Below are 26,499 nucleotides of genomic sequence, written 5' to 3'. Positions count from 1 at the left end.
TGAAAACTAAAATGTATTATTAGTTTAGCGTGGTGTATACGTTGTCATATTGTAGAAATTTTTGACAGTGCACCACTCCACCAGCCAAAATGTTCCGGAAGTTTTGCTTGAGGCTAAAATGTTTCTGTTATCTGACAACATCTATACAGTAGCAGGTGTGAAGACATTTGCTGCATGTGTTGATACAAGGTGAACAACTATATATATTCATGTAGAGTTACACTTCATTATGACACACATGTTTCAGTTAAAGTATTAGTTTATAAACTCCCTATGAACTGTTAATAACAATAATAACATTATACATATTTGCAAACCAACACTTTAGTAGTAAGCAGTTGCAACAATAAACAAGCTGTTGATAAATTAACTGTAGTCCAGATGACAAATGTACATGTAAAAAAACATCTGGCAGTAAGCCTGCCTGAGAAAATGTTTTTGGCTTTTTTTGTAAATGGTGAAAATAATGGCAAATATCTGCAATATAATAGCATTGTAAGCCAATTTAAATATAGTAAAACTACAATTGTAGTTGGGTTTTTTTGTTTGTTTGTTGTTTTTTTAAATTCACATTTTAGATGTGGACATTATTTACTGTTATGGTCCATTTTTGTTTTTGTTTTTTTACAGTCAACATGAAAATTAATACTTTTTCCCCTCAGAATTTACTACTATTATTTGTAATTAAACAAATCAGGGAAAATATGTAAAGTAACAGTGTCCACATGTGCAGGACTGATTAAGAGCTGCCGTCCTTTTTGGTAAATTTTCGTGTAATAAAAAAAAGTTGACTAGTTTTAAATTCTTAATTTACATAATTATGTTTTCAAATAACAGGAAAAAATCTGAAAAATGACAATATTTGAGTTATTATGTGCAATTGAAAAAAACAGGGAACATCTGCAAACTAACAGTAAATTGCTCCAAAAATTACAGCTAAAAAATGTTGTTATCAAAAAAGTACACATTTTTTTTACAGTGTAGCAGGACAGAATGTTTCCCAACCTGGAAACCTTTGTGTTAATATGTTATTATTTAGTTCCTCACCAGCCTTTAACAGTGGGTGGTTATTGCTCATGTGAGTAAAGATTGTTTTTTCTGATGACGTTGTGCCAAAGTGGTGCGTAAAAGTCAGATTTCCTTCCCAAAGACGGTAAAGTCTTGTGTGATGGCATCACAACGGAGCGTGATGTCACTGACACACTCCCTCCAAACCATCACGCACCTCTCTCCACCCCCATGCCCTTTAAATATTTCAGCCCGCAGGAGGAGCACCAGAGCCGGGACGCCATGGACAGGTCAGGTGCGATCAGAGCGACTCTGGTGCTTCTGCTGCCGCTGATCTGCTGCTCAGCCGGACTACCTCAGCAGCAGCCCGCCGCCACCGTCAGAGAATATTACATTGCAGCTGTAGAGATCGGCTGGGACTACATCCACCTGGATGACAATGACCCAGCGTCCGACCAAAGGTGAATATCTCCATGTTTAATTCGGCCAAAGAACAATCTGATGTCAAATTCAGACCTTGTAGTTAAATCAAGTGGAAAAGCCAATAGGATTAGTTTAATTAGGTTGGTATTGCTTCCACACTTTAAAAAGTAATTCAGGGACCACCCTTAAATTACTTTATTGACTTAGATAACCTTTTAGGTCGTTTTAAGCTGTTTTGATGAGTTTTGTTAACCTAACAATGTTGTTAGTTACACCGACTCAATTTTGTGTGTTATGTATTAATTGTTTTAAAACAAAAGTTAGGTTGTGGTAAGTTAATTAAATGGGCTTGATGACTTCATTTTTCAACCTCTTGAGTTCAAGATTTCAAATCTTCAAAAACTTGAGAAATTTATGGTACTGATTGTTTTCTAAATGATCATTTGATTTTACAGTTATGCAGAGGAATGATTCATTTCATTAACTCAGCATAGTTTGTTGGTTGAGCATAATTTCATTAAGTTATCATAAGAGTGCTTTATATATGTATAATTTGCCCCCTTTTTTTTCTCCTTTTTTTTTTCTTTTTTCTTAGATGGAGACCCAAAGGCATTCCTCAAAAATACATCAAGGCTGTTTACAGGGAATATACAGACTCCACATACACTGTTCCCAAGCCGAGACCACCTTGGACAGGTACTCTAGGTCTCCTCTTCTGATATCGTCAGTTTTCGCGGCCATACATATTTTGCATCATATCACATTTTGTGTTAATGTATTAACAACCAAAGACAGTCAGTATATTTGTGAGAGACTTTAAAACTGATGCTGTGGATAAATACTTTGCTCCTGTCCATTCAGTTTGTTTCAAATTAGCTTGTTCTCTGGTTGCAGGTATTCAAGGCCCGGTGATCGTTGCCCAGGCTACTGATCGAGTGGTGGTCCATTTCAAAAACCTCGCCTCTCAGCCCTACAGCATCAGCCCCGTAGGAATCACCTACTGGAAACAGTCTGAAGGTGGGCGAACTGAATGGAAAGAGCTGCTGTCAGGAACTTCTTGTTGTACTCTGTCACAAACTGTATGTTAGTCAACACATTCTGTTCTTCTTGGTCAAGTAGTGAGCAGCAACCTGACTCAGCCTGTTGACTCACTCTGTTTTAATGTGAGGTCCAGGTTTTGCTGTAGAGACAGTGGCAAAAACAGAAAAGCTTTGAAGTTCACTGTTGGGTGCGACTGTGATTGAGGTCTCTGGTACTGCTTAAGTTTGAAATTGCGTTTGAGTCAAAACTGAGGGGGGCAAAGGTTTTAAAGGAAACCCATTAATGGTTTGATTACGTTTTTCAACAACAGCTTGGTAAACGTTCAGAAATTACCAAGAAACGAGACTTATCCAAAAAAGTGGCCTCCTCATTCTTCAGAAATTACAGAGAGCAACGGTTATCATTATCTTGGGTGTGCAGATCTCGTGCAGCCTGTTAATGCCAATCAGTCAGTCTTCAAACTTATTGCATCCTTACCAGTGTCTCACCAGGATATAACTGAATATCCCCGACTTGAGCAGCTTTTGAGCGTTAATACCGTTTTTGGGAAGGATTGGCACATGTTCCAATGTTGCAATTGACCCAAAGCAGTCGCTTCCCATAAGCAGCTCATGTCTTCGCACGCAGTAGATTCCTATAACTGAGCTTCTCATAATCTGAAAAGCTGCTCCAGGAATCAGACTTCCCGAAGTAGATCTAAGCACATTAATGTGTAATATTACGGGGGAGAAGACGTTGCTGCGAGTGGGCATGTATGTGTGCACGTGTCTGATGGAAGTCATTATTGCACATTGTTGTGAGTCAGTGCTTCCCATGGATGTGGTTTTGACCACAACATACACTACAGCTCCATTTTATTCCTTGTTATACAGGCAAACTTCCACAAACATTTCCTACAATGTCAAATGAGGATTTGTTGAAAATTTTAGCACATTATCCCCTTATCGTAATTACAGACCCTCTTTTTCCCTCGAAGTATTGGAGTGGTCTTCATACTTTCCGTTTTACTACATAATGATGTCATGCTACTGCTTTGAATCCCTTTTGCTGCTCCAAGAACACAGAGGAGTCTTGACAGTCATGCTGTGTGTTTTCTCTCAAGGGGCCGGCTATGATGATGCCACAGCAGGCCAGGAGAAGGAGGATGATGCCGTCTCTCCTGGAGGATATTATGAGTACATTTGGGACATCAGCCCTAAAGACGGTCCCACCGCCAGTGACCCTGACTGCCTCACATACTCATACTCGTCCCAGGTGGATGCAGTGCGAGACGTCAACTCGGGACTCATCGGTGCCTTGCTCATCTGTAAACCAAGTCAGTGTGCTGCCAGTTAATAATGAATGAATGATACTGTCTGTGGGTCATTACCCATAAACTGTGAACACATAGCTGTGAACTTATTTTAACTAGTATTTGGGGATTTAAAAAAAAGAAAAAGGGGAACAGTCATAAAAGCTGCTCTATGAGGCTGTACTTAGATGTTTTAAACTGAATGTTAACATCAATATGACAATATTCTAACAATGACAACATACTAATGCTAATCAGATATAATGTTCATCATGCTTACCATCTTAATTTTGCACATTTTATTGACACAACTTCACATTTTAGAGTTCACAGTGGACAAGGTGCAGGTTAGGCTGATGAGAATGTTGTTAGTTTTGCAGGTATTTGATCATAAAATAAGGTACTAGACAAATAAAAAAAATGACTCACTGATGACACTAGACTAAAAGTTAGACAATGTAATGTTTTTTTTTTTAATCTGCAGAAGACATGAATGCTTGTACCATATTTGATTTCACTCAAAACCAAAAATTGAAACCTGTGCAAGACACTGGAGAAAAAATTGCATCACAGTCAGTGGGAGTTGTTTCCGGGCCAACATGAACACCAGACCAAACTCCACTGTAATCCAAACAACAGTTGTTGAGATTGTCTGGCATAGACTTGAGTGGTGACCCGACCAACAGACTGACAGTGACATATCTAAAGCCATGCTGCTAGATAAAGGCCAAAAGTGTATCTGATAGAGATACTGGCACTGAACTGGGTTATCTCAATTTAGAAGAAAGAGAATTTGAAAGAAGGGAGGAAAAAAGTGGAATGTGTACAAGATAACATGTAGAATTCTAGACTACATCATGATATTGCAAGCCTAACATCTCCCCCTGCATCGCATTCATATGTATATGTTTCCTCAGCTGCCTTCACAGATGATGGGCAGAGGAGATACGCGGCGTTCGTCCTGCTGTTTGCAGTGTTCGATGAGACCAAGAGCTGGTATGGAGAGGTAGGAGAGAGGCTGAGCAGAGAGAAGTTCAAGAGGAGCGACGGCAGGAAGGAATACCACACCATCAATGGATATGTCAACTCTACACTACCTGGTAATGAAGCAGTCTGGCTCAGGCAGGCTTGTTCCATGAAGCTTTGCTGTAATGTTAAGTGTTGATCACACTGTTGTATCAGCGGCTGCGTTGGATGTTGTCTGCACAGGAATTTGTCCTCATTTTCCTTCTCCCACTCTGTTTGTGTGTGTGTAGGTTTGACAGTGTGTCAGGGCCGCACGCCTGTGTTTTGGCACATGATTGGGATGGGCACCGCTCCAGAAATTCACTCCATTCAGTTGCAAGATCACTCTTTGCAGGTAATTTAAGGCTGCACATAAATAATATCTGATTTAAAGATTAAAAGAGATATTTTTAATCTCCTAAACTAGATATTTTAATCATTACTTAACACAAATTTGATAAAGAAATAAATAGACTGCAATTTTTGTCTCACTAGCCTGTCATAATCCAATCTATTATATACATTAATAATATAATAATATAAACTAAACCAAGGCTATTCCCAGATTACTTATTTGCTTTGTCTACATTGAACTTAACTGCAGAAGTAGAACAGTGGCAACATCATCAAACTGTGCTTGTTGTCCACCTGGACTTAGCTTTGTGAAAAAAGCTGTAGCTTGTTTAAAGGAACGTCATTTAGCAGTAAAAAAAAAAAAAAAGCTAGATAATGTGAAATGTTAGACTTTCTTTGTTCTGATTGTATTAAAAGCCAGTGTATTGGCTTTGTTTCTTTCAGGTACTGACCCATCGTAAAGTCACCGTGGAGGTGACCCCTATGACCTTTATCACTGCAGAAATGAGAGCCACTACCGTTGGCCGCTTCCTCATCAGTTGTCAGATTCCCTCTCATCATCAGGGTAAGAAAGATGCAATCAGTCACCAAATCTAAGATGATCTGTTTCCCTGTTTCCCTGAAATGGTAACTGTTGTTTTGCACTGCTGTTTAACATAGATGGCATGAATGCATTGTTCAATGTGGAGAAATGCCGTGAGCCTGTCACCCCGCCGGTTCCTGGCCTGCGAAAGGTCAAACACAATTACGATTACAGGGAAGACGATGAAGACAGCAGTTATGAGTACCCTGATGACTTGTTCAACACCATAAGCTTTCAACCCAAGAAGCCAAAAGTTCAAGCCAGAGCCAGCAGAGGACAGCAGTCCAAAACCTGGGTGCATTACATCGCTGCTGAAGAGGTCACCTGGGACTATGCTCCTCATTTGGACCCCACAGACAGGTAGGGAAAAACAAGGAGAGAGGAGGAAGAGCAGAGAGTTAGGTGCTGAGAAGATTTTTATTTAATTGATTTTTTATCTTCTTGCTGCATCAGTGATTTGCAGTCCACATACCTGCCTGCTGTTCCCCATCACCTCGACTACAAGTATAAAAAGGTTGTGTATGTGGAATACACAGACGGATCTTTCACCCAGAGGAAAAATCCTGACAACACACTGCTGGGTCCACTTCTGAAAGGAAAAGTCGATGATGAGTTCCATGTGAGTGAAGCCAATTTCTGACAACAGAGCTTATGGTGATACATGATCAAATTTGAGCAAAGACAAATAAAAGTGACCACTGTCATACAAAGGCAGAGCTAAACGTATGTAGTTCCTGTTAAAGCGGTGGCTCTTTGAACGGCTTTCTTATTGATTATCCACTGGTCTGAATTGTTTCCAGATCATTTTTAGAAACCTGGCCAGTCGTCCTTTCAATATCTTCCCAAAAGGCCTCACCAAGATCCTTCCACTGCAGAAGTCCACAAATGGTAAGCAGACTAAACTGATGGCTTTTGAATTAGATCAGTTTTATAAAAATTTGAGCACCTTAAAATTTGCCGCCTAATGAGAAAGAAGTTTTAGTGTCTTTATTTTCTTTATCGTGGCATTTTTCCAAGTGAAACCAATGATATGGAGACATGTCATTTCAAGAGAAGTTCAGCTTACTGCATTACACTTGATTGGGTTGCCAAGAAGTAGGGGCAGCTTTGCAAACATGAGTTTCTGGCAAAATAGAGCAATACAAGGTAAATGGCTTCAAATCTGGACACAGAGAAAAAGGAGGAGATTAATAAATCCTCTTCTTGTAGCAAGTGATAGTTCTCTCTTAGCTGCAACAGTCAAGTTGAGTTTTAGATGGCACAATCTCATATATAAAATCTCATATATTTTAGATATCCTGCAAAATCAACAAATTATCTAAATAAAATGGAAAAAAAAAACTCACAATATATGGTTAATTTACAATTCAGTCCCTCTAATAGTAGCAAATAAACAGTTGTGCCTGACTGTCTCTGAAGACTGAATGTAAAAAACAAATCTTGTCTGTATATTATGTTTGTTTGAACTGCTTCCTACTGACCTCATTCTTGGAATCTACTCAAATCTAAATGAACAGCTGCAGAGAAGGACTTGCGCTCAATGGGCGTTCCCCCTAACGGGACGTTTGGCTACATTTGGTCTCTAACGATGGACGACGGGCCTTTGGAAGGAGACCCCCTGTGTCTGACCCAGCTTTATCAGAGCACCGTCTCCCTGGAGAGAGACTTGGCCTCTGGGCTGGTGGGCACCCTGCTCATCTGCAAGTCCAACGCCTTTGATACCAGAGGAAACCTGGTGAGAAGAGCCTTAACGTGTGTCAAGCTTCAAACATAGAGCTTAACATGCACAAAATTAATTAAGGCTGGGACTTTGAGGCATTCATTAATTAATTAATTACAGAAAAAAACATGTTAAAAAAAAATACACACATTTAATCACACCTTTCTCATTTGTCACAGGCAAAACATATGACTTGCTAAACATTTTCTTATCGATAGACACTACAATTAACTGATTTCCTTAAAGGACCCACATTGCAGGTAGCTGCTGCTTGGTGTGATCAGAAAGGTGTGTGACCGAAATTACATTGAAAATAGAGCATTCTAGTGTCAGATTTGTCCCACATGTGCTGTTTTCTATGAGCGGAAAAAACAGTAGTTTTAGGTGCACTCCGCTTCTCACAAGAACACCACATTTTTAAGTGGAAATACCGCAGTACACCAAAATTATAAATTAGAAAAGTAGAACCTCCCACCACTGTGGTTAACACAGTAGCTGCCTGTGCCAGTTACAGTGACACTAATGATAATAATAACACAGCTTCATGATCATCATGCACTGGCACCAAGAAGAAAAATGAACAGATGACAAATGCACAGATAAATATAGACGAAAAATAAACATTTTTGTTGTTTAAGTTCAAATATATGATTTTTCATTGATTCAGTTGTCAACCAAAATGTATTTGAATTGAAAAATTTTGCTTATTTAGTCAAATATTGCCATTTAATAGAAATGCGATTATTCGCATTTCATTAATTACAAAGCCTCTAGTCAATCAATTCTGCTTTGTTTCAATCTGTTGCTGCCTGCAGTTGGGACCAGATAAGAAGTTCAGCCTGATATTTGCTGTCTTTGATGAGAACAGAAGTTGGTACTTTGACGAAAACATGCAGGAGTCAAGCCAAAAGTCCTTCAACACCACAGACCCTGAATTCTATAACTCAAATGTCATTTACAGTGAGTTCACCGCTGAGTTACACTCGTACATTTACTTCTTCTCAGTGCTTGTTAATGGAATCATAACCAGTTTTAAACAGACCAAAAATATGGAAAGAATCTGTTGAAGTAAAACAAAAACAAGCTCTTTTTTTAATTTTCCCTCCTCCTGCAGGTGTAAATGGCATAATGTTCAGTCGGCGTCAGTTTGTGATGTGTCAGACTGATGTCCCCTTCTGGCATGTGGCCAACGTGGGCACCCAAAGTGATTTCCTATCTGTCTACTTCACTGGAAACCTGTTTCAGTACCAAGGCAGCTACCGGTCTGTCCTCACTCTCTTCCCCATGACCGCTGTAACTGTTCCCATGGAGACCGAGCTGATTGGTGAGGCACTTTAGAGGCACAAAAACACATTAGTTAGACATGCTGATCGATACAGACAAACTTGAGATAACGCTGGACTGATTTTATCACAGTGTGACTCTAGCATTTCCCAAAGTAGGAGCACCAACACAGTACAATGGAAGTAACAGTGTGGAGCAATGTATAAATGTGATAGGATTGTTGTTTTTTTGGAGCATTCAGCATCTTTTTAGGGCCTTACATGGTCATCTTGCCTACATGGATAGCAGGAGAATATTTCTATTGTGCATCTGTTAGCACCACAGTCACTGGAGTCATACTTACCATAACCTTTCCCTCCTTGTAGGTGAGTGGGAGATCAGTGCTTTTGATGGCGGCCTCAAGAGCCGGGGGATGAGCATCCATTACACCGTTCGTCCCTGCAACCATGACGGCCTCCCTTTAGTTGATCGTGACGAGGATGAAGAAGACATCTCCGACTATCTTGATGACATCGATTTTCAGCCAAGAGGCTTCAAACCTCAAAATCGCACCATGTTGGTTCGAGTGTGCAACAATACTCAGTCACTAAACACTTCTGGTCAAAATGACACTCAAACTGAAGGGACTGGGGAAGCATGCCAGCTGAGGAAAGTTACAGTACCGGCGGAAGGGGGAAAACCTGCCTCAGAGGGAGAAATCCCGCTGGATATCTTGGCTGAAATAGAGAAAGATGGGGAGTTGACAGTTCCTCAGAATCAGACAGAACCTGTGGAAAACAGAGGTGGCAGACTGAGAAGACAGACAGATGGAAACTGGACAGATGGAGATGTAAGTTCTGGAGCTTTTGAAGATGCAGGAACTACAATAGAGACTGTAGTAGAAGTCGTGGAAAACATTACTGGCAGTGAGGCTGAAGTGAAGACTGAGGAATTGAGTGAAATGCCAAGTGAAAAGAATACAACTACAGGAGAACGTGTAGAGAGCAACGAGATCTTACTGGGCAGTGAACCACTGCTGAGCGAGGTCTTAACTGTAGAATTAAGCAATTTAGAAGACATGGATCAAAACTTAGTACCACAAGACCACATTCATATTGAACCTGAGAAGCTTACAGACGATCTGGGGGTTCTGAGACCAAACTTCACTGCTGCCAACACCAACATAACAAGGATGGATCTGTCCTTGGATTATGATGACTACAGTCAGGAGGTACTATCATCTGACTTTTTAAGTACATATATTTCCAAATGCCACAAACCCAAACCCTCCCTTCTCACCACATTAAATGCAAAATTTTATTTCTAGGTGAACAGTACTTCAGAAATATTTGGCACCTCGCAGATTGACCCTCGCTCTGGAGATGCTCCACATGGCAACTTCTACTACATCGCAGCAGAGGAGATCACCTGGGACTATGGCATCAGAAAACCACATCAGCTCATTAAACCCAGGTAGAAATAATATTTGAAATTCAAAATAACCTTATTTGCTGTCTTGCCCTATTTCCACAAGAGTGGAACACCAATGTTTATTTCATCTGTATGAGGTGAAATTTGCTGAGCTCAGAGCAAAGACTAAAAGTAGGCTGACACCGCTGTCCTGACTCCACCCAGAGTTACAAAACAAGATAATGTTGCAAACAGTGTTGGAGTGGAAAAGGGCATAAAGAGCACCAAACAGAATGTTGTGTTGGAACAACCCAGTTAGAATTGTTCCAAAAAGGCTCTGAGAAAGTTTGGCAGAGTTCTTGTAATGTTTTCAGGGGGTCATTTTCTTTATGCTCCCAGAATGTTCTTCTTAATGACAGGATAAAGTTTTCTAAAAACACTAAAAAATTGTGTTAGAGCGTTCTTTTAACATTAGATTGAGTAGTTTTCTTTAAAATATTATTAGATCGTGTGGAAAATGTTAGCCAATATTGTGGGAATGTTCCCCACTTGCTGGGAAAGCTCAACCGCTTGTCCAAGAAAATGTAGGTGACGCCGGCAGCAGACTATACTACAACTGTAACTGATTAATTCATTCCTCCCATCAGAGAGATGCGTCGAGGGATGAGGAAGTTCCTGCCAGAGTATAAGAAGGTGGTGTATCGAGAATACGTAGATGAACGCTTCCTGAAACCTGTCAGCAGAGGAGAGCTTCAGGAACACCTGGGAATCATGGGACCCTCCATCAGAACTGAGACTGATGATCTGCTCACTGTGAGTGTTGCAGTACCTAAACAAAACAAAACAATAGTTTTCCTGTAGCCTCAGTAGCGACTACCCCTTCCACAAGCTTCAGTTGAACCTGAATGCTTCTAAAATATGGAAACTAATGTGAACATTGGTCATGTTACGATCTCACCTGTCTCTGATTTTGTATAACTCTCTTTATATTTTTGTTTGGTGACGTGCGTTCTCCCTCTCTGTCGTATTGCAGGTGATATTTAAGAACAAAGCACAGAGACCTTACTCCTTTCACCTTCATGGGGTCTATGACCGCAGCCAGGGGGCCGGCATTGCCCAAACCAGTTCCTCCTCTGCTCCACCAGGAGTACCGGGAGAGCCTGTGCCTCCTGGGGAAGCCCGCACGTATAATTGGAAAGTAACCCGCAAACAAGGACCCACTGACCCCAAATTTGACTGCAAGACCGGGGCTTACTACTCCACTGTGGACAAGGTCTGCATAGGTCTTCACTTGTAGCCTGTTTCAGCTTGTGTTTTCCTGCATATTCAGCATGTATATCCATATTTGTATAGTGGTGTTTCCTGCACATACCCTATATCCATTTTTTTTGTTTCCAAGAAATTTAAATGACAATCATAACGACCTTCCCTGTCTTGATTTGCAAAGTGATATTTTTAAATTTAAATGTAATTATATGACAATGAGAAAATGTGTATTTCATTACTGTTTTCTAGGAGAGGGACCTTCACTCCGGTCTGATCGGTCCACTGGTGATCTGTAAGTCTGGTACGCTCAAGAGTAACCAGACCACAAAGCCAAGCATTCAGGAGTTTTCTCTGCTCTTCCACACCTTTGACGAAACTAAAAGCTGGTACCTGGAGGAAAACCTGCAGCGATACTGTGCCCCGCCCTGCCAAGCCAACACCGAGGATCCCTGGTACCACACCAGCAATAAGTTTGCAGGTAGAGATTGAAGTGTCGATTGCTTTTGTCGGGTTTGTTGCTGCTTCTGATTTCATGCCATACTTTTTTCTCAGACACAATGTCAATGTTTTTCCCCAGCAATAAACGGTTATGTGGCGGAGACTCTTCCTGGTTTAATGGTTGCTCAGCACCAGCCTGTCAGGTGGCATCTTCTGAATGTGGGAAGTGACAGAGAGTACCACGCTGTGCACTTCCATGGTTTGCCTTTCACTGTTCACACTCAACAGGAACACCGTATGGGCATCTACAGCCTCTTTCCTGGTAAATATACGCACACATTTGTATATCTACACTTTTCTAAACCGTTCTCTTGCACTTTCTAAAATTCTGTCACTCTCTGTCATGTAATAATACATGGCCTGTAAACACATGCAAGCACACAATAAACATAACCAGATGCTGGCAGATGTGTCAGTGGTGGTATCATCCCCAGCAGACTCTGTTAGCTCATCTTTGTACAGCAGATGACTACAACCAACCATATGGTTACTGTTAGACAATGTGATTTCATTCAGATTATAATGACATCTAGTCAGTGGCTACATTTTGTTCCACAGAAATGACTGTACGTTTAAACAAATTGACGTGAACCACAAACTTTAATTTTTATGTCAACAGAGTTTTCTGACTCCTTGGTGGAGAAATTTCAATGTAATGAAAATGGAATGGAAAAGGAAATTATTTAAGTGGCGTCATGTGTCTGAGGTGGAGCTAAACAAATACTTTTTATGTGTTTCCCTGGTTATGCAACTAAATTCTTGTGTCATGTGTTGTCTCATGCATTGTATTTGTCAAGTCATGCATTTATTCCCCCCTCCTCAAGGTGTGTTTGGCACGGTGGAGATGAGACCCCCCACAGTTGGCACATGGCTCGTGGAGTGCACAATAGGAGACCACCAGCTGGCTGGCATGAGGGCTAAACTGATGGTCTATAATCCACGTAAGTGCATGTTTGCCATATCTATGATGATATTGCTTTTAATTTAAATGGATCTGTAAATATTTAGTCTGACTCACCAAGTGTAGCCTCTAAGTATATATCCGCCCTTTCCATCGCACATTTCATGTAGTGTTCTCGTCCCCTTCCACTATTTGTATGTTACCATTTCCAAAATCCCCCTTGCTACAGGAAACAACAACTTAAATGCTACAAATGGCAAATGTTTGGCTCATGCAGATAGATAGATGTATTATAAATTACAAATAAATTAAGCACACAGTTCAGCTAATCCCAGGATTGCTACGGTCAAATCACCAACAGAAAGCCCCAACATGGATGCTTATCTGCAATAAATCCCATAAATCTCCCTCCACCCATTTGAAGGTATACAGCATTTTTGAAAAAGTGACCTTTGACTTCCAGCGAAGCTATTTTTGCACCACACCAAAATCTAATTATTTGAAGGAGAGGCCATTCCTCGCTCACCTGTAAAATACCAACTTGTTGGACCTTAGCACCTGAGCTAGAGACTGTTCATACACGGACACACAGACTCTATATTATTATTACTCTACAGTTGCCCCTCAACTATGAAATAAGACCAAAAAGTTAGTCTCATCATAGCAGACTGAATAATTTCACACACCATTGCTGGGATAGCAGTGAGGGATGGTCTATACTCTTATAGCTTTTTGTTTGTACACTTTACATTTAGGGCCAATTTCTGACACCACAGTTTATTAAACGATACCTCTAAGAACAAATTACTAACTGAAATACTGACTCTTAGCCTCTGATAGATTAGCATACCAGCATAGCAACCAAACTGCTTAAAGCATGCTGAACAAAACTGATTTACATCCAAGTTGTTGCAGTAGTACTGAAGACTGCCACAACTAGAACGTGCTGAACACAACAAAAGACATTTATATATTAACATGATAGCTCTACACACTGTAAGCATTGTATGCTAGCATGTAAACATCTAACAGCTGTTAGCATGTGTGCTAACTGTGAGTGGGTTTTGATGCTAAAATTAACACTTTAATTAATCTCTTTGAGGTTGTTAAAGTGTGAAGTACAGCATCTGACATGTTCTAAGTGGTACAGAATTTAAAACCTTTTGACCTGTTACAACATACTTACTACGCTGACATCAGCTTAGCGTCACTTATCTCCCCCCATTAGTATTAAGGAACGAAGAATAGCAAAGTTGTTCAGTTGCTGTTTTTCACTTCTTTTTTTTCTTTCATATTGTGTAATCCTTGTCAAAACTTAAACATTCTGTGACACCCACAATAACATCACTTTTTTGTATGTTATCCTGGTGTATGATTGATGTCATGGGATTTTCCCACAATTTCTACACTGTGAAGAATTTTGTTGTTGTAAAATATCAGTGTCAAATGTGTCAAATATCTGAGGTTGCATAAGTTACAGAAACACCAAAATGGTCACTATAATATTAATTCCCTTGCATTATAGTAGGTATATCCTGCCCAGATGTAGTAAGGGATCTGAAATGTATTTCAGGATGTATTCTGACATGCAACACTGAGCTGTAATTTTGTGTTGTTGACATGCAGGGTGTACCATGCCACTGGGAATGAAATCAGGGAGGATCGAAGATTCCCAGATTACAGCATCAGATCACATAGGTAAGCCAGCAATGCTTTTCCTTTACTTAAATAAACACACTGAATGGCCTTGTAATACCTGTCAATATTAAAAGAGAAGAATGGCTTACCACAAACATCCAGTCCACTAAAAATGAAAATACCTCAGTTTTGTGGCCACCAGCAGCTTGATGAAATCTGAAAGCCTGAAAATGACCCACAGTAAGATGGATTATAACTGTGTTTTTGCATCTGTGTCCAGACAGCTGGGAGCCGAGGCTGGCGAGGCTGGATCAGTCCGGATATATCAATGCCTGGATGGGCAGAAACAGGAGGTCATGGTTACAGGTTAGATGTACAACGTTTTAGCTTTTATACTGAATCTGCTACAGTAAATAGTGTCCTAATGCTCTTGTGGATGCAAGATCTGAAAAAAATCCTGCAATATATATATCAGTATTCTGCATGTAATGTTAATGTGTATGTGTGTGTTGTTAGGTTGACCTTCAGAGGCCCACCCTGCTGCACGGTGTGTTAACACAGGGAGTACGGTCAAAGCTCAGGGACCACTACATCACATTCTTCACCGTCTCTTACAGCCTGGACCAGGAGTCTTGGACCACTTACAAAGGAAACAACACCAGTCAAACCAGCGTATGTCCACATGATGCATGTCTGATAAAGTTAGAGTTGCCATATGATACCAACTAAATGTTGATTCTTCTGGAAATTAGCTCTGCAGCATTGCAGAAGCTAAACCTAAAGCACAGACAGTTGTAGAACATACAACTCCCAGATCATTAGATAAAGAGAACATGTGAACACTTTCATCAAAAGTTCTAGATATAGGGCATGTAATGTGTATTAATGTTAAATTACTTATTGTGAAATATTTCACAGACAAAAAGCTTCATTAATGTGCTTTTTCCCCCCTTGTATTCTGAGGAAGAGCTTTTCACCAGAACTGACGACTCCTTACCAGTTAATTCAGTTGACTACAGCCTCTGCCAACAATGTTCTCATCAACACAAAAAGCTCTGCTCTGATTTAGAGAGTGCATGGATCTTATTTATTTGTACAGCTGTCTTACTAGAACGTGCCATTTTACAAGCCTGATCCTTTAAGTCTGAGCTAAACTGTTTGTGTGGCTCTGTGCAGCGCTTCCGTGGCAACATGGACAGCTCCAAGGTGATAGAAAACCGCTTCTTTCCGCCATTGGTGGCTCGCTACATCAGGATCCATCCGTACCAATACGTGCAGAGGCCTGCTCTAAGATTGGAGCTGCTCGGTTGTGACCTCAACAGTGAGTTATGCAAACAGTAACGCAGCTGATATCGGCGTAGTTTTATTGTGTTAAAGTGCTGTGAGTGACTCTGTGTATTTGTTTGTGTGTGATCAGGCTGCTCTTTCCCTCTCGGACTCCAGAAGAGGCAGATTCAGGACAGCAGCTTCAGCGCCTCTTCAACTTATTCATCTCTGCTGCGTAGCTGGAAGCCAAGTCTCGCCCGCCTCCATCAGGAAGGCCGCACCAACGCGTGGAGGCCAAAGGTGAACATGCACACAATCATTTACACATAGAGTATATTCTGCATGCAATTCAGATTTATTAGACAATCAATATCCGTATGGAAATATACATTTTCATTTGCGTCTGTCCTGCCATCGACCTATTTTGTGGCATAGCATGACTTATAACCAGTCAATAGTTTGACTAAAGATTCCAACACTGACCGCTAGTGACCGGTAACGTAGTGAGTGAAGTTATGCTGGTCACAATGCTGGAGCGTGGTGAAGAGAATCTGTTTTACGTCACTGGTCTTTGACTGTAGCACGTAGCATTTACTTGCAAAATGAGTAATAACATTTCTGTAATAGGCGTGCACGGAGTTGGACTCATGAAAATGATTGAGTAACAAAGGAAAAAAGAGTGCCAGAAAGAGAGCCACATCACAGGAATCCTGTCCTCTATATTTGGCCAATCCCAGGGTGAAGCATATGTGAAGGCCGATTTGTTGGTTTTCAAAAGTTACATCCAGTGTCGGAAAGGTGTGAGGTTTCCTACGATATCCAACATCAACAAATCCTGTTTATGTCTGTTAGTCCAACTTGACAAATGGGGAAATCTGCCATCAAATACAGATCTAAAACAACCACTTTAGTACATATGAGCTACATCAAACACTCAAATACTAAGGAAGCTGAAAACATACAGGGCAGCATTTCCACAGTACCTGGTAAACAAAGCTGGAGTGCAGTGAATGACTCAGAAAAAGAGAAAGCTGGTCTTGCTTTTGCTGATCCTTGTCATCTTTTTTGTCTTTTCTTCCAAAGTTATGCTATTTAATTTATCCCACAAGTTAAAGAGTAATCTGTTCCACATTGATTCGGTTGATCTTCAAGCTCAATGGTATGAGCAGTGAAATAAGACAGAGTAATGTTTGACAAAGCCATCGTTGTCATTATGTCTTAAACTTGTATTCTTAAAAATATACAATAACCTCCTTATTTCTTTTATATGTCTCAGCAACACTCATCGAGAGACTCCTTCACAGTGTGATAGGAACCTGTGATGTGCACAATAAGGCTTATTAACCTTTCGCTCTGCCCTCTGTCTTCTTTTATTATATTGGAATGTAGTTTCCCATTTCCTCCTCCTCAACTTATCATTTTCACACTTTGCAGCAGTGAACTGTAGAGGTGTGATTTGTTCCTCTGACAAACCGTTGAGCTGTTATTTAAGGTCACGCTCAGCACTTGTGAGCCGTGGAGCGAAGTCAACCGCTGTGGGCCAATTATTATCTAGAGCAATGTCCTGAAGGGACTTCAAAAGGTCAGCACCAATGACTCAAAGGTCCCATACGGGGAAAATCCATTTTGTGTTTTGTGGTTGTTGTAAACTTGGAGGTGTAAAATAAAAGCTGTAAAGATGTTTACTTTTTCATTCGTCAAGCCCCCAGTACAAGTAGTTAGCCTCCCAGCTTTACAAGCGAGTATCAATTTGACTCAGGTGTTCTATAATACCAGCAGTTATACAGTCACAGTGAAAGAAACCATCTTTGCAGTATTTTCACGCTAAAAGACATCCTGTAGGTGCTTTGATTGATTTGCTGGAAAGGGGCACAACATGGGAACTTTATTACAATTATATGTGTTTGTTTTTGTTTTTTTGCATCCTTAAAAAATGATCAGTGCTCAAGCTCTATCATTCAGTTTTGTCATTGTTAAAATCAATCAAAACAGGAGCATGTTTTGCAAACGTGTCACAGGATACAGAATATACTTTACTTTCCTCTACTCATATAAATGTGATGGATTTGAGTTTTTGACCAGAGTTACAAATTTGGAGCAGGAAAGTGGTGCTTCACATCACTGGGTTTAAGCTTTGGGTCATGTCTGTTTTGGTTGGACTTTTCCTGCTGCCAACCTTTCCTGTTTCCTTATCAGTTGAAACCTGAAGTTGTCCATGAACGAGGAGCAAAGGAACTAGAGTCCACTTGAACAGTTCATCAGTTTTTTTTTTTTTTTTACATGGATTGGAAAAAAATATGACCTGCCAGAAGCAGTTCCACATTTATAAGTTTCCTGGTTGACTTAAATGTTTGTGGGATAGGAAGTGGGTGGTGTTCTTTTTGGACACCACAATATCTGTTTGTGTTTTGTCGACTTCTAGATAGCTCAGAAGTTTCTATCTGTTTATTTCAGTTTCATAAAATGTCCATTTTCTTTCATTTTATGCCTTACATTGCTAACTTTTGAATTTCATGTCGTATTATTTACCATTCACATGTACTTCTGCACATAATGTAATATATTTCTGAAGTACTGGTGGGGGGAAAAAACTTCTTTTTATTATCAGGAAACAGTCTTAGTTGTTTGTTTGTTTGTTTTTTTTCTTTCCTCTGTCTGAATTTTTTCCGTACCGCTATCTAAAAATGCTTCCTCTTCCTTCCTCACCTCAGAACAACAACCCCCACGAGTGGCTGCAGGTTGACTTGGAGAAAGTCCGGCGCATCACAGGGGTCATCACCCAAGGAGCTCGATCGCTGCTGACCCAGATGATGGTGACCGAGTTCTCAGTCACTATCAGTCACGATGGACAGTCCTGGAGCAGCGTGTTAGAGGAGAACACCCAAAGAGAAAAGGTACATGGAGTGCAGAAATAACAAGTGTTTTGCAGTAAAAGCAGGAATATGTCCGGGCTCCCAGGGAGCCCAGATTCCTGCTTGAATACAGCTACATAAAACAGGCTATAAAACTGCAGCAACTACAATTCTTTGCTTGTTTCATTTATTCCCTCAATTAATCAGAAATGCAGAGAGTGTAACCTACCTCAGAGTTTCCCATAGTGTACACAGGTAGATGAGTCATTATGTATGATGAAGATGATTAAAGAATGCCATTAAAATGTTTTACAGACAGTTTCCCAGACGTGGTTTAAACCTGGTTCTGGACTAAAAGCAAAATTCAATGAAGCTCTCCACTGAATGAAAGTTTTTTTTGTCTAGGAGTAGACTTAATCCATGTCTGGGAAAGTGAACCTTTAGTTTTTTGTAAATTGAAAAAGCCTGATCAGTGGAATCAGCGGAAAGCCTGCATGTGGAGATTTAGTGCTAATGTCTTACATGTGCTCATCTGTTAAACTTTCCTCCTCTTTTTGCTGTTTCTTTCCTTCTTTACAGATCTTCACAGGAAACAACGACCCAGACGAGGAGGCTCTCACTGTTTTCGATCCTCCTCTGTTCGGCCGCTTCCTTCGGATCCACCCGCGGGGTTGGATCAACGACATCGCCCTGCGGCTGGAGGTGCTCGGCTGCGACACACAGCAGGGGATCTGACACCGACGGCACCAGCAGCGTGAAGCAGCCTTTTAGTAGCAGTTTGTTTAGGAGTCAGGAGAAATGAAAAATTGTAATGCAGAGCACTTGTTAAGTTATATATCAACTGTCTGAAGCTACTTTTTTTCTGCAACCACAAACTTTGTTTACAATTTCACCTCTTTTTTTCCCTCTTGTCAGTATAATATTTAATCGTTTTATTACTATTGTGAAAAAGAGACTGATTGTTTTTGTTTTTGTAAAGGAAATAAGTATGTTTGAGGTCATTAAGATGGATAAAATGTGTTATTGTTAAGGACATTTAGTTTAAAAAGCCAGTTTAAGTTGAGCTACACATTATTTATGTATTTGTACACAGCTATGCTAACTACAAAGCAAACTTTATGAATGTAAGCCTGTGTAAATATTTCAGACGCAGATGGATGTATACAGTTTGACTGGTTGTTATATATCATTTGAAGAGTATGTATTTTTGTGCTTTATTTGAGTTCTTATAAACAATTATACTAATAGAGTTTCAGTGGCATTTATTTCATTACTCTGCAAACTTTTGTGCACACAAATACGTTGATAAAGACACGTAGCTGCCTTCCAGCTGAAAGTAAAAGTTCATTTTTTATTTCCAAAGATGTAACACTTTCCTTTTCTCCCCTCTCTCCAGTCCATTATCCCTGTTTTTTCTAAATGTTCCCAACATGTTATTTTGTCTTATCCACCTCCACCAGGCCCTCTTGGCAGAAACAATGAACAGCTCAGCTCCAGCATTGTTCCGGTAAAGTATGCACCCGTGTTAAACAGAGGAAAAACAAGTTTGAGGATAAAACGATTAAGCTGTACGACTAGGGGGGAAATGGTAAGATCAACAAGGTGTCTGCATGCCTGTGTCAAAGTTGTATCTCTTGATTTTGGAGGGTGCGTGTCCGTTGGTCCAACCATCCCTTTATCAACTCGGTATCAGTCAGGAAGTTTCCAGGCTGGGGAGGGGGTCTTGTGTTTCATTTGGAGGACAGAGTAATACTGGACAGGACATGCGTTGGCAGAGATGTGGCAGCAACACGTCAAACTTTATCTCTCTGAAAACAATAACAGGCCATCCGTAATCTGAAAAACAGGCCGAGCACCTGTGTACATCTCCAGGAGGGTAACAGCTGATAACGCACAATCTAAACAAAGCAGAAGCTGTGGCCTGCCGCCCAGGTACGATGGCCTATCAGCTGCTCAGATTGTGTTCGCAGCGTGTGAAAGAAGCAACAACAACAAACACAGGCCGCTCACATACAGGGGAGAGCGAACACAGGTGGGTGATACGGAGGGTTTTACATAACAACTCTAGATTTTGGAAAAACAGCACATTTTTACCTACATAGAGTCGTCCTCAAATGTATTCATACCCTTCCATTAAAGAAAAGGCAAAATCCACAATAGTCACTCAAATAACTAGAAACTGAAAAAAGTAACAATAAATAAAAATGTGCTAAATTATAATTTAGTGAAATAAGACACTGCTTTTGAAATATGGTTGAAAAGAATAATTTAAAAAAAAAAAAAAAAAACTGTCCTGGACAAATTAGAGCACTTTGCTGATGAGCAGTGGGCCAAAATCAAAATACCTGTCAACAGGTGCAGAAGTCTGATTGAGAGTTACAGAAAACACTTGATTGCAGTGATTGGCTCAAAGGGTTGTTCAACAACATATTCGTTGACGGGTCCCATCATGCTTGTTTGCTTGCTTGTTTGTTTGTTTGTAATATTTCTGTTGAACCATAATTCAAAAGCAAAGTCATGATTTTAACCCTAACTGTAAGTGTTTTATCTGTTCACTTTATATTTCACCTTCAAGGCCGTCTTGCAGTGTCTTACGATACACACTAAATCCAAAACCCAGAACTACATTATTTTCATTATAGAGTATGTGATAGATTATTTTATTTTATTCATTTTTATTGACCATTTCCAGTATATGTTATGTCAGAAAACAGTGGAGAGTTTGTATCTTCACACTGCTTGTTGCGTCTAGCAACTTTTTTATTTTTTTAAAAGTGTTGTAACACTCATATAAAGCAAAAAAGCAGAACGGTGTCACATTTTAAAAAGCTAGAATCAGTCGTTTGTGCTTGTGAAGTGATGAACTGATCACTAAAGATGTTGCCAATACACTTTTTGTCAATGAGCAACTTTAAGTAAATATGTTAAAGTACAGAATGTAGTTTCTGCTTTTTAGGGTCCCTTAATAAAAGAAAAAGAACCAAATGGCACAGTTTGATGACGTCATGTGATTGGGGAGTTGTTGCTGCTGTTTATTGTGTTTATAGAAAGTAAAGAGATATGAAATGCATCGTTACACTGGAAAAAAAATACAGATTTGTCCACGTTTGAATACTGTTTTCATGTGGGATAACATAAAGACGCAAGTCAGCGAAGTATATAGCATTAGTTTGGTCTTTTATCGACATTTTGATGTAGAGATGTTACATATTATTCCTTTAAACTGCTAATTATTTTAACACTAACGGCACACACTTGTCCGGAAACTCAAACTTCCACAACAGGTTTGCTCTCCATCAGCAACCTGTTTGAAAAGTAGCAGAAAATTCATATAATCCTTTCCTCAGAATCCACTGTGAAGTATTTACCTGTCTGAAATAAGTTTCAGGCTTTTGTAAGTTCATTTGAGATTGTACTGAAAGTATCAAAAAGCAGTTGTTGCCTAGAAGGAAGGAAGTAAAACCCGTCTGTGAAAAAGGGAGTCAAGTAAGTGTCAAGTGGTTATATGGGCAAAAACAGGCAACCGACCACTTTAGCTTCCTCTTTTTCTGCGTCTTTTAGCTTGCATCAGGCCAGAAGCCCACACTGGCCACCACAAAGTGACAGAAATACAGTTCAGGTCCTGGGAAAACTTCTAAAAGACATGTGGCCGTCATCGCTACCAGTCATCCACTGTGAGAAATCATCAAAAACTGCTGATTTTCTCAGAAGACTGGTCATATTACGAGCGCGGTACTAATTCAGTCACTAATTTACTAATCAAGTCAACTGCCAAAACAAAAATTACATCATGATGAATCACATCTGAAATTTCCAGATCTGACCAATCTGTGATCGGGACTTTCAGATTGTCTGTTAAGGTGGAACCCCATGAGCGATTGCCACACTTTACTTAACAGTACTTTTAAAGGAATCTGTGCCTCTGTGAGTTGATTTTTATAAAGCGGCAGGAAGGCAAATGGTGTGACACAACTGAAAAAATGGCCATGATTTTATCACCCGGCCTTACATCACATCCTGCCTTCATCCCGAGGCCCCACAGGCAGATAAGAAGAAAAAGAAAACAGAAGTGAACCCTATGTACCCTTTTCTTCTTCCTCCTCTTTTTCTTCTTCTTGGTGTCATTTACAACACACCTTAAGGTAGCAACATGTGTGACCACATGTTTTGTTCCGTGTTAAACAGCACTGGAACTATAATGTGCTGTACATCGGTGGAAACATTTTCACTCAAAAAGAAAAAAAAAAGTTCTGCATCACAGTAAAATGATGCATTTAATACTTTTTATACTAACAGGTTCTGTGAGTTAAAGTGTTAAACACCAGCAATAATTTCTGTCACTGACATGAAACACAAAGTTAATTTTTTAAGGGAAACTGTGCAATTTGCCAAGAACATGAATCAACCTGTCTTGGAAAAGTACAGTTTTAAGTTTCTTGTTAATATTTAAGAATTGCAGTGAGAAATCGATTGTTCAGCAGTTCACATGCAGTATCCTCAGTTTCCACTGTGACGACAGCAGCTACACTGAAAATGTTTCTGACACAATCAGACCAAACCCTCACGCTCGTCATCAAACTTTACCAGGAATCTGAAAGTTGAAGCCAGACTGTGAAGAATTAATGGATCCCAGATGTATTTGATAAAAATCTCTTTAGATCCTGACAGGAATCAAATAATCAAATACTCTGAAAATAAAAAGATAAAAAATGTTTTCTGTGACAGGACCGCCTGCCTTTTCTAGCTGCACACCTGAATACCTGCACTCATTCTGTGCACACAAGTCTATTAGTCGACACATTACTGGAGGTAGCAATGTGTTGAAACAGTAATGCCAGATAAGGTGCTGCCAGATTTTACAGCTCCACCCAAACCTGCAACATTTTGTACTGATAAACATGCCAGATGACTGAGTCCATTTGTAGTTGTTCATATCTGTGTATATGTCCATCGCATGTCTGTATTGTAGTTGTGAGCAAGTGTTGTTTAATGGTATTTGTCTTATTGTAGAGTATATTGGCTTTGAACAACACAATCTCTTGTGGATTTAGCCCACCGACCATTCTCAGGCAGCACATGTTGGAGGATTGGCTTTGGAGGGAGAGTGTATTTTCCAGTTGTATGCTTTCAAAATCTGGCTTACTCTTGCTATTTCTACAGTCCTGCATATTCCAGATTTGATGAGCTCACAAGTAATTAACAGGCATAAAATTGCATAATGAAAAAAAGAATTATTAAGCATAATAAATCTGCGTTTTTTAGTAATTCAGTATGAGTCTAAAATGCTAAAGAAAATATACTGTCCTTTTGTGTTATATCATTTTGGGATGCATGCATGGAATGTAACAGATGGTGGGTGGGTTCAGGATTTTCATCAGCAGCACTCCAGATGTGCTGGACTTTCTTTGATCCCTGGGAAACCGTTGCATAACGTGTCTTTACAGTACAATAAAGTAGGTAAAATCATGCGCCAGATCTTTTCTTTTTTTCTTTTTTATCTTCAGCTACTACTAGACTCAGCATATACTGTAACTGTAGTGTAAATGTAAATATGCCTATTCAATATTAATAAAACTGATGTAAAATAAGTCATTGCTATATACTGACTCTGCAGCTGTATTACGGAAATCAGAAAGACTTCTGTTGCAGCTCAGCTGAATTATAACTAATGTGGGAAACCTTGTCTATCAGATGTCACCAGTGGCAGCTGGTGAAAAGTTTCGGTGGGGGACACAGTCTGCAAATGACCTTTGATTTTAAATCAGAAATTAGAATATGAGTAACATCAGGCACAACTATTTATAGGAATGCAAACTGTCTACCTATGAAGGATATTCTAATCCTAATCTAATTTCACATTATTAAGACTTACCAGAACTAAACTTCAAAACCATTCATCAAACTTTCATCAATATTTACAGAATCTGTACAAACTCAAAACACACAACATAAATACTGAAAAAACACTATTCAGGGCTCCAGATGAACTCTTTCACCGGAAGCACCAGTACGACCCACTTTCTCATTTTGTTGCACCTCCCACCTGGTCAACGGCAAAACGTACGACTTGCTGAACATTTTCTTATCGATAGACACTACGATTTACTGATGCTCCCTAAACGCCCCACATAGCAGGCTGCGGTATGCGACCAAAAATCTCTTTAAAAATAATAAACTAGGGTGTTCTCATGTCAGATTTGTCCGAGATGAGACCGAGTTACATGTATTCTACACGCGGTCTTTTCTATGAGCGGGAAAACGCTCAGTTTTTCACGAGAGGACCTCAGTTTAAAGCGTAACTACTGCGGTACACCGAAGTTATAAAAGTCCTACTTTTCACCACTGTGGTCCACACAGCAGCTTCCTGTGCCGGTTACAGCGACACTAATACAGCTTCATAATCACCATGCTCATCAATTCACACACTCTCAAAATAAAGGTCGCAAATGCAGTCTGGTGTCCTGCTATTTGAACAAAAAACTGGCTGTTCTCTCTTTCTGCTCAGCAAACTTCTTTATGACTTTTTTATTGAAGTCACTCTTCTGTCTGACCAGTCTTGTCTCCATTGACAGCATGGCCAATGCATTAAAGACAGTAGCTGTCATCCAGTGGAAGAGCGACGGGACAGGCCGCGTGACGGCGTCAGAAAGCCCAGTGGTGAGAACTCAAGACAAAATGAATTGGCCTACAGCCAAAGTGAGCGGGTCCGGGACGCACCGAGCTGTGTCCCGTGAGAAACACTGCAGCTGAGGTCACGTGATTACGAAAAGTTTTTCGAGCTGCATACACACTCATGTGGCTGCGCCCCGCATCCCGGAAGTGTAAAATTAGTAAACACGCAGTAACGACTAACTTTAAATCTGTTAATAATACAAATAAAGTTAACGTGGCAAAAGAATATGAACGTCATTATTGATTTTATTATTATTTTGTTATAATTAATTCAAATTTAATATTGTGTTTGAGAACTACTTTATATCTGGTCATTAGTCGTAGGGCGGCGCCCTGCGCCCTGTATTGACCAGCCACCACTGGATCATGTCACATTCTTTGCAACAGTTCAGTCCTTACCATATGTGTCGATTTTAGAAATGAGGATGGGGACACCTGCTGGACAATCTAATGTGTTACATTGGTCACTGAGCTCAAACAAAGGTTTGCTGCAGTTGCTTTGACTGTATGGAAACATTCTAAAGTGCAAGAAATATTCTAATAATTTACCAAAATCTTCGCCAATCAAAAAATATGTGCTTGAAGCTCGCCCAAATTTAAAATTTGAAAGATCCTGGTCCAACAGGCAACTTACACCAGCGTGGACCTGCAGCCACAAACACAACGAAACATCCAGGAGTTAAAGTTCTGAAATTAAAAATATGTACATATGCAGACATTCAGGATTTTTTAATGACGGAAGAGGCATGTCATGTTATGCATTTCAAAACAAGTCATTGCATACTCTGTACAATATACAACAGTGCTTATGTATATTTCTTGCTTATTTATTCCACTTTGCTGCGATAACACTGCAAATTCCCCCACTGTGGGTTTGTTATAGGCTTATCTTACCTTTTTATGAAAACTCCACATCAGACATACATCCAGTAGTATTACCACACTGTAAAAAAAAAAAAAAAAAAAGCTCTGCTGCAAATAAAAGTGCTTCATTTACAATTCTACTTCATTAACAGTACAGAAACATGATCAGCCAATGTCATTCAATAGACATGAACTGTACTTGAAGCCCCTGTGAATAATACAATAAACCTGATTCTAAAACTCCTTACCTCTTGGTGAGTCTTGGATGAAACACGAAAGCACACCGACATCTGAAACATGACAAGAAAACAAAAGTGCATGTTGATTTTTTAATAATAGGTGACAGGCCAAAAGCTTTGGAACCACTGGTTTAATCTTGAACACTGTATTGTATTTTTTTAAAACTGTTTTTCATGTTAATTTTTTATCAGAATAATAACTGTC

General features: G+C 39.8%; 1 protein-coding gene across 1 annotated transcript; it reads left to right on the top strand.

Moving 5' to 3' along the window:
• The first annotated feature begins 1,283 nt into the window (after positions 1 to 1,283).
• f8 (coagulation factor VIII, procoagulant component) lies at positions 1,284 to 19,768 on the top strand. Its single transcript, XM_008280335.1, has 27 exons — positions 1,284 to 1,469; positions 2,027 to 2,127; positions 2,326 to 2,448; positions 3,575 to 3,787; positions 4,681 to 4,863; positions 5,020 to 5,123; positions 5,567 to 5,687; positions 5,783 to 6,065; positions 6,159 to 6,324; positions 6,506 to 6,593; positions 7,223 to 7,440; positions 8,241 to 8,385; positions 8,540 to 8,749; positions 9,075 to 9,919; positions 10,016 to 10,161; positions 10,746 to 10,911; positions 11,132 to 11,371; positions 11,614 to 11,842; positions 11,942 to 12,124; positions 12,687 to 12,803; positions 14,390 to 14,461; positions 14,682 to 14,767; positions 14,918 to 15,073; positions 15,578 to 15,722; positions 15,819 to 15,967; positions 18,379 to 18,561; positions 19,099 to 19,768. The coding sequence occupies exons 1-27, from the start codon at positions 1,291 to 1,293 to the stop codon at positions 19,252 to 19,254; spliced, it is 5,007 nt and encodes a 1,668-aa protein (XP_008278557.1). The 5' UTR covers positions 1,284 to 1,290; the 3' UTR covers positions 19,255 to 19,768.
• The last annotated feature ends 6,731 nt before the right edge of the window (positions 19,769 to 26,499 follow it).

The sequence above is a fragment of the Stegastes partitus genome, unplaced genomic scaffold (genome assembly GCF_000690725.1).
Source record: "Stegastes partitus isolate 25-593 unplaced genomic scaffold, Stegastes_partitus-1.0.2 Scaffold190, whole genome shotgun sequence".
Taxonomy (NCBI): domain Eukaryota; kingdom Metazoa; phylum Chordata; class Actinopteri; family Pomacentridae; genus Stegastes; species Stegastes partitus.
Note: the sequence above shows the minus strand (reverse complement) of the source record. Positions and strands in the feature narration are given on the sequence as shown.

Excerpts from the sequence above, each read along its gene's own strand:
- f8 (XM_008280335.1), top strand. The coding sequence starts at position 1,291 with ATGGACAGGTCAGGTGCGATCAGAGCGACTCTGGTGCTTCTGCTGCCG. Across the intron at positions 2,128-2,325 it reads GCCGAGACCACCTTGGACAG|GTATTCAAGGCCCGGTGATC; the intron begins GTACTCTAGGTC and ends CTCTGGTTGCAG. Across the intron at positions 15,074-15,577 it reads ACAACACCAGTCAAACCAGC|CGCTTCCGTGGCAACATGGA; the intron begins GTATGTCCACAT and ends GGCTCTGTGCAG.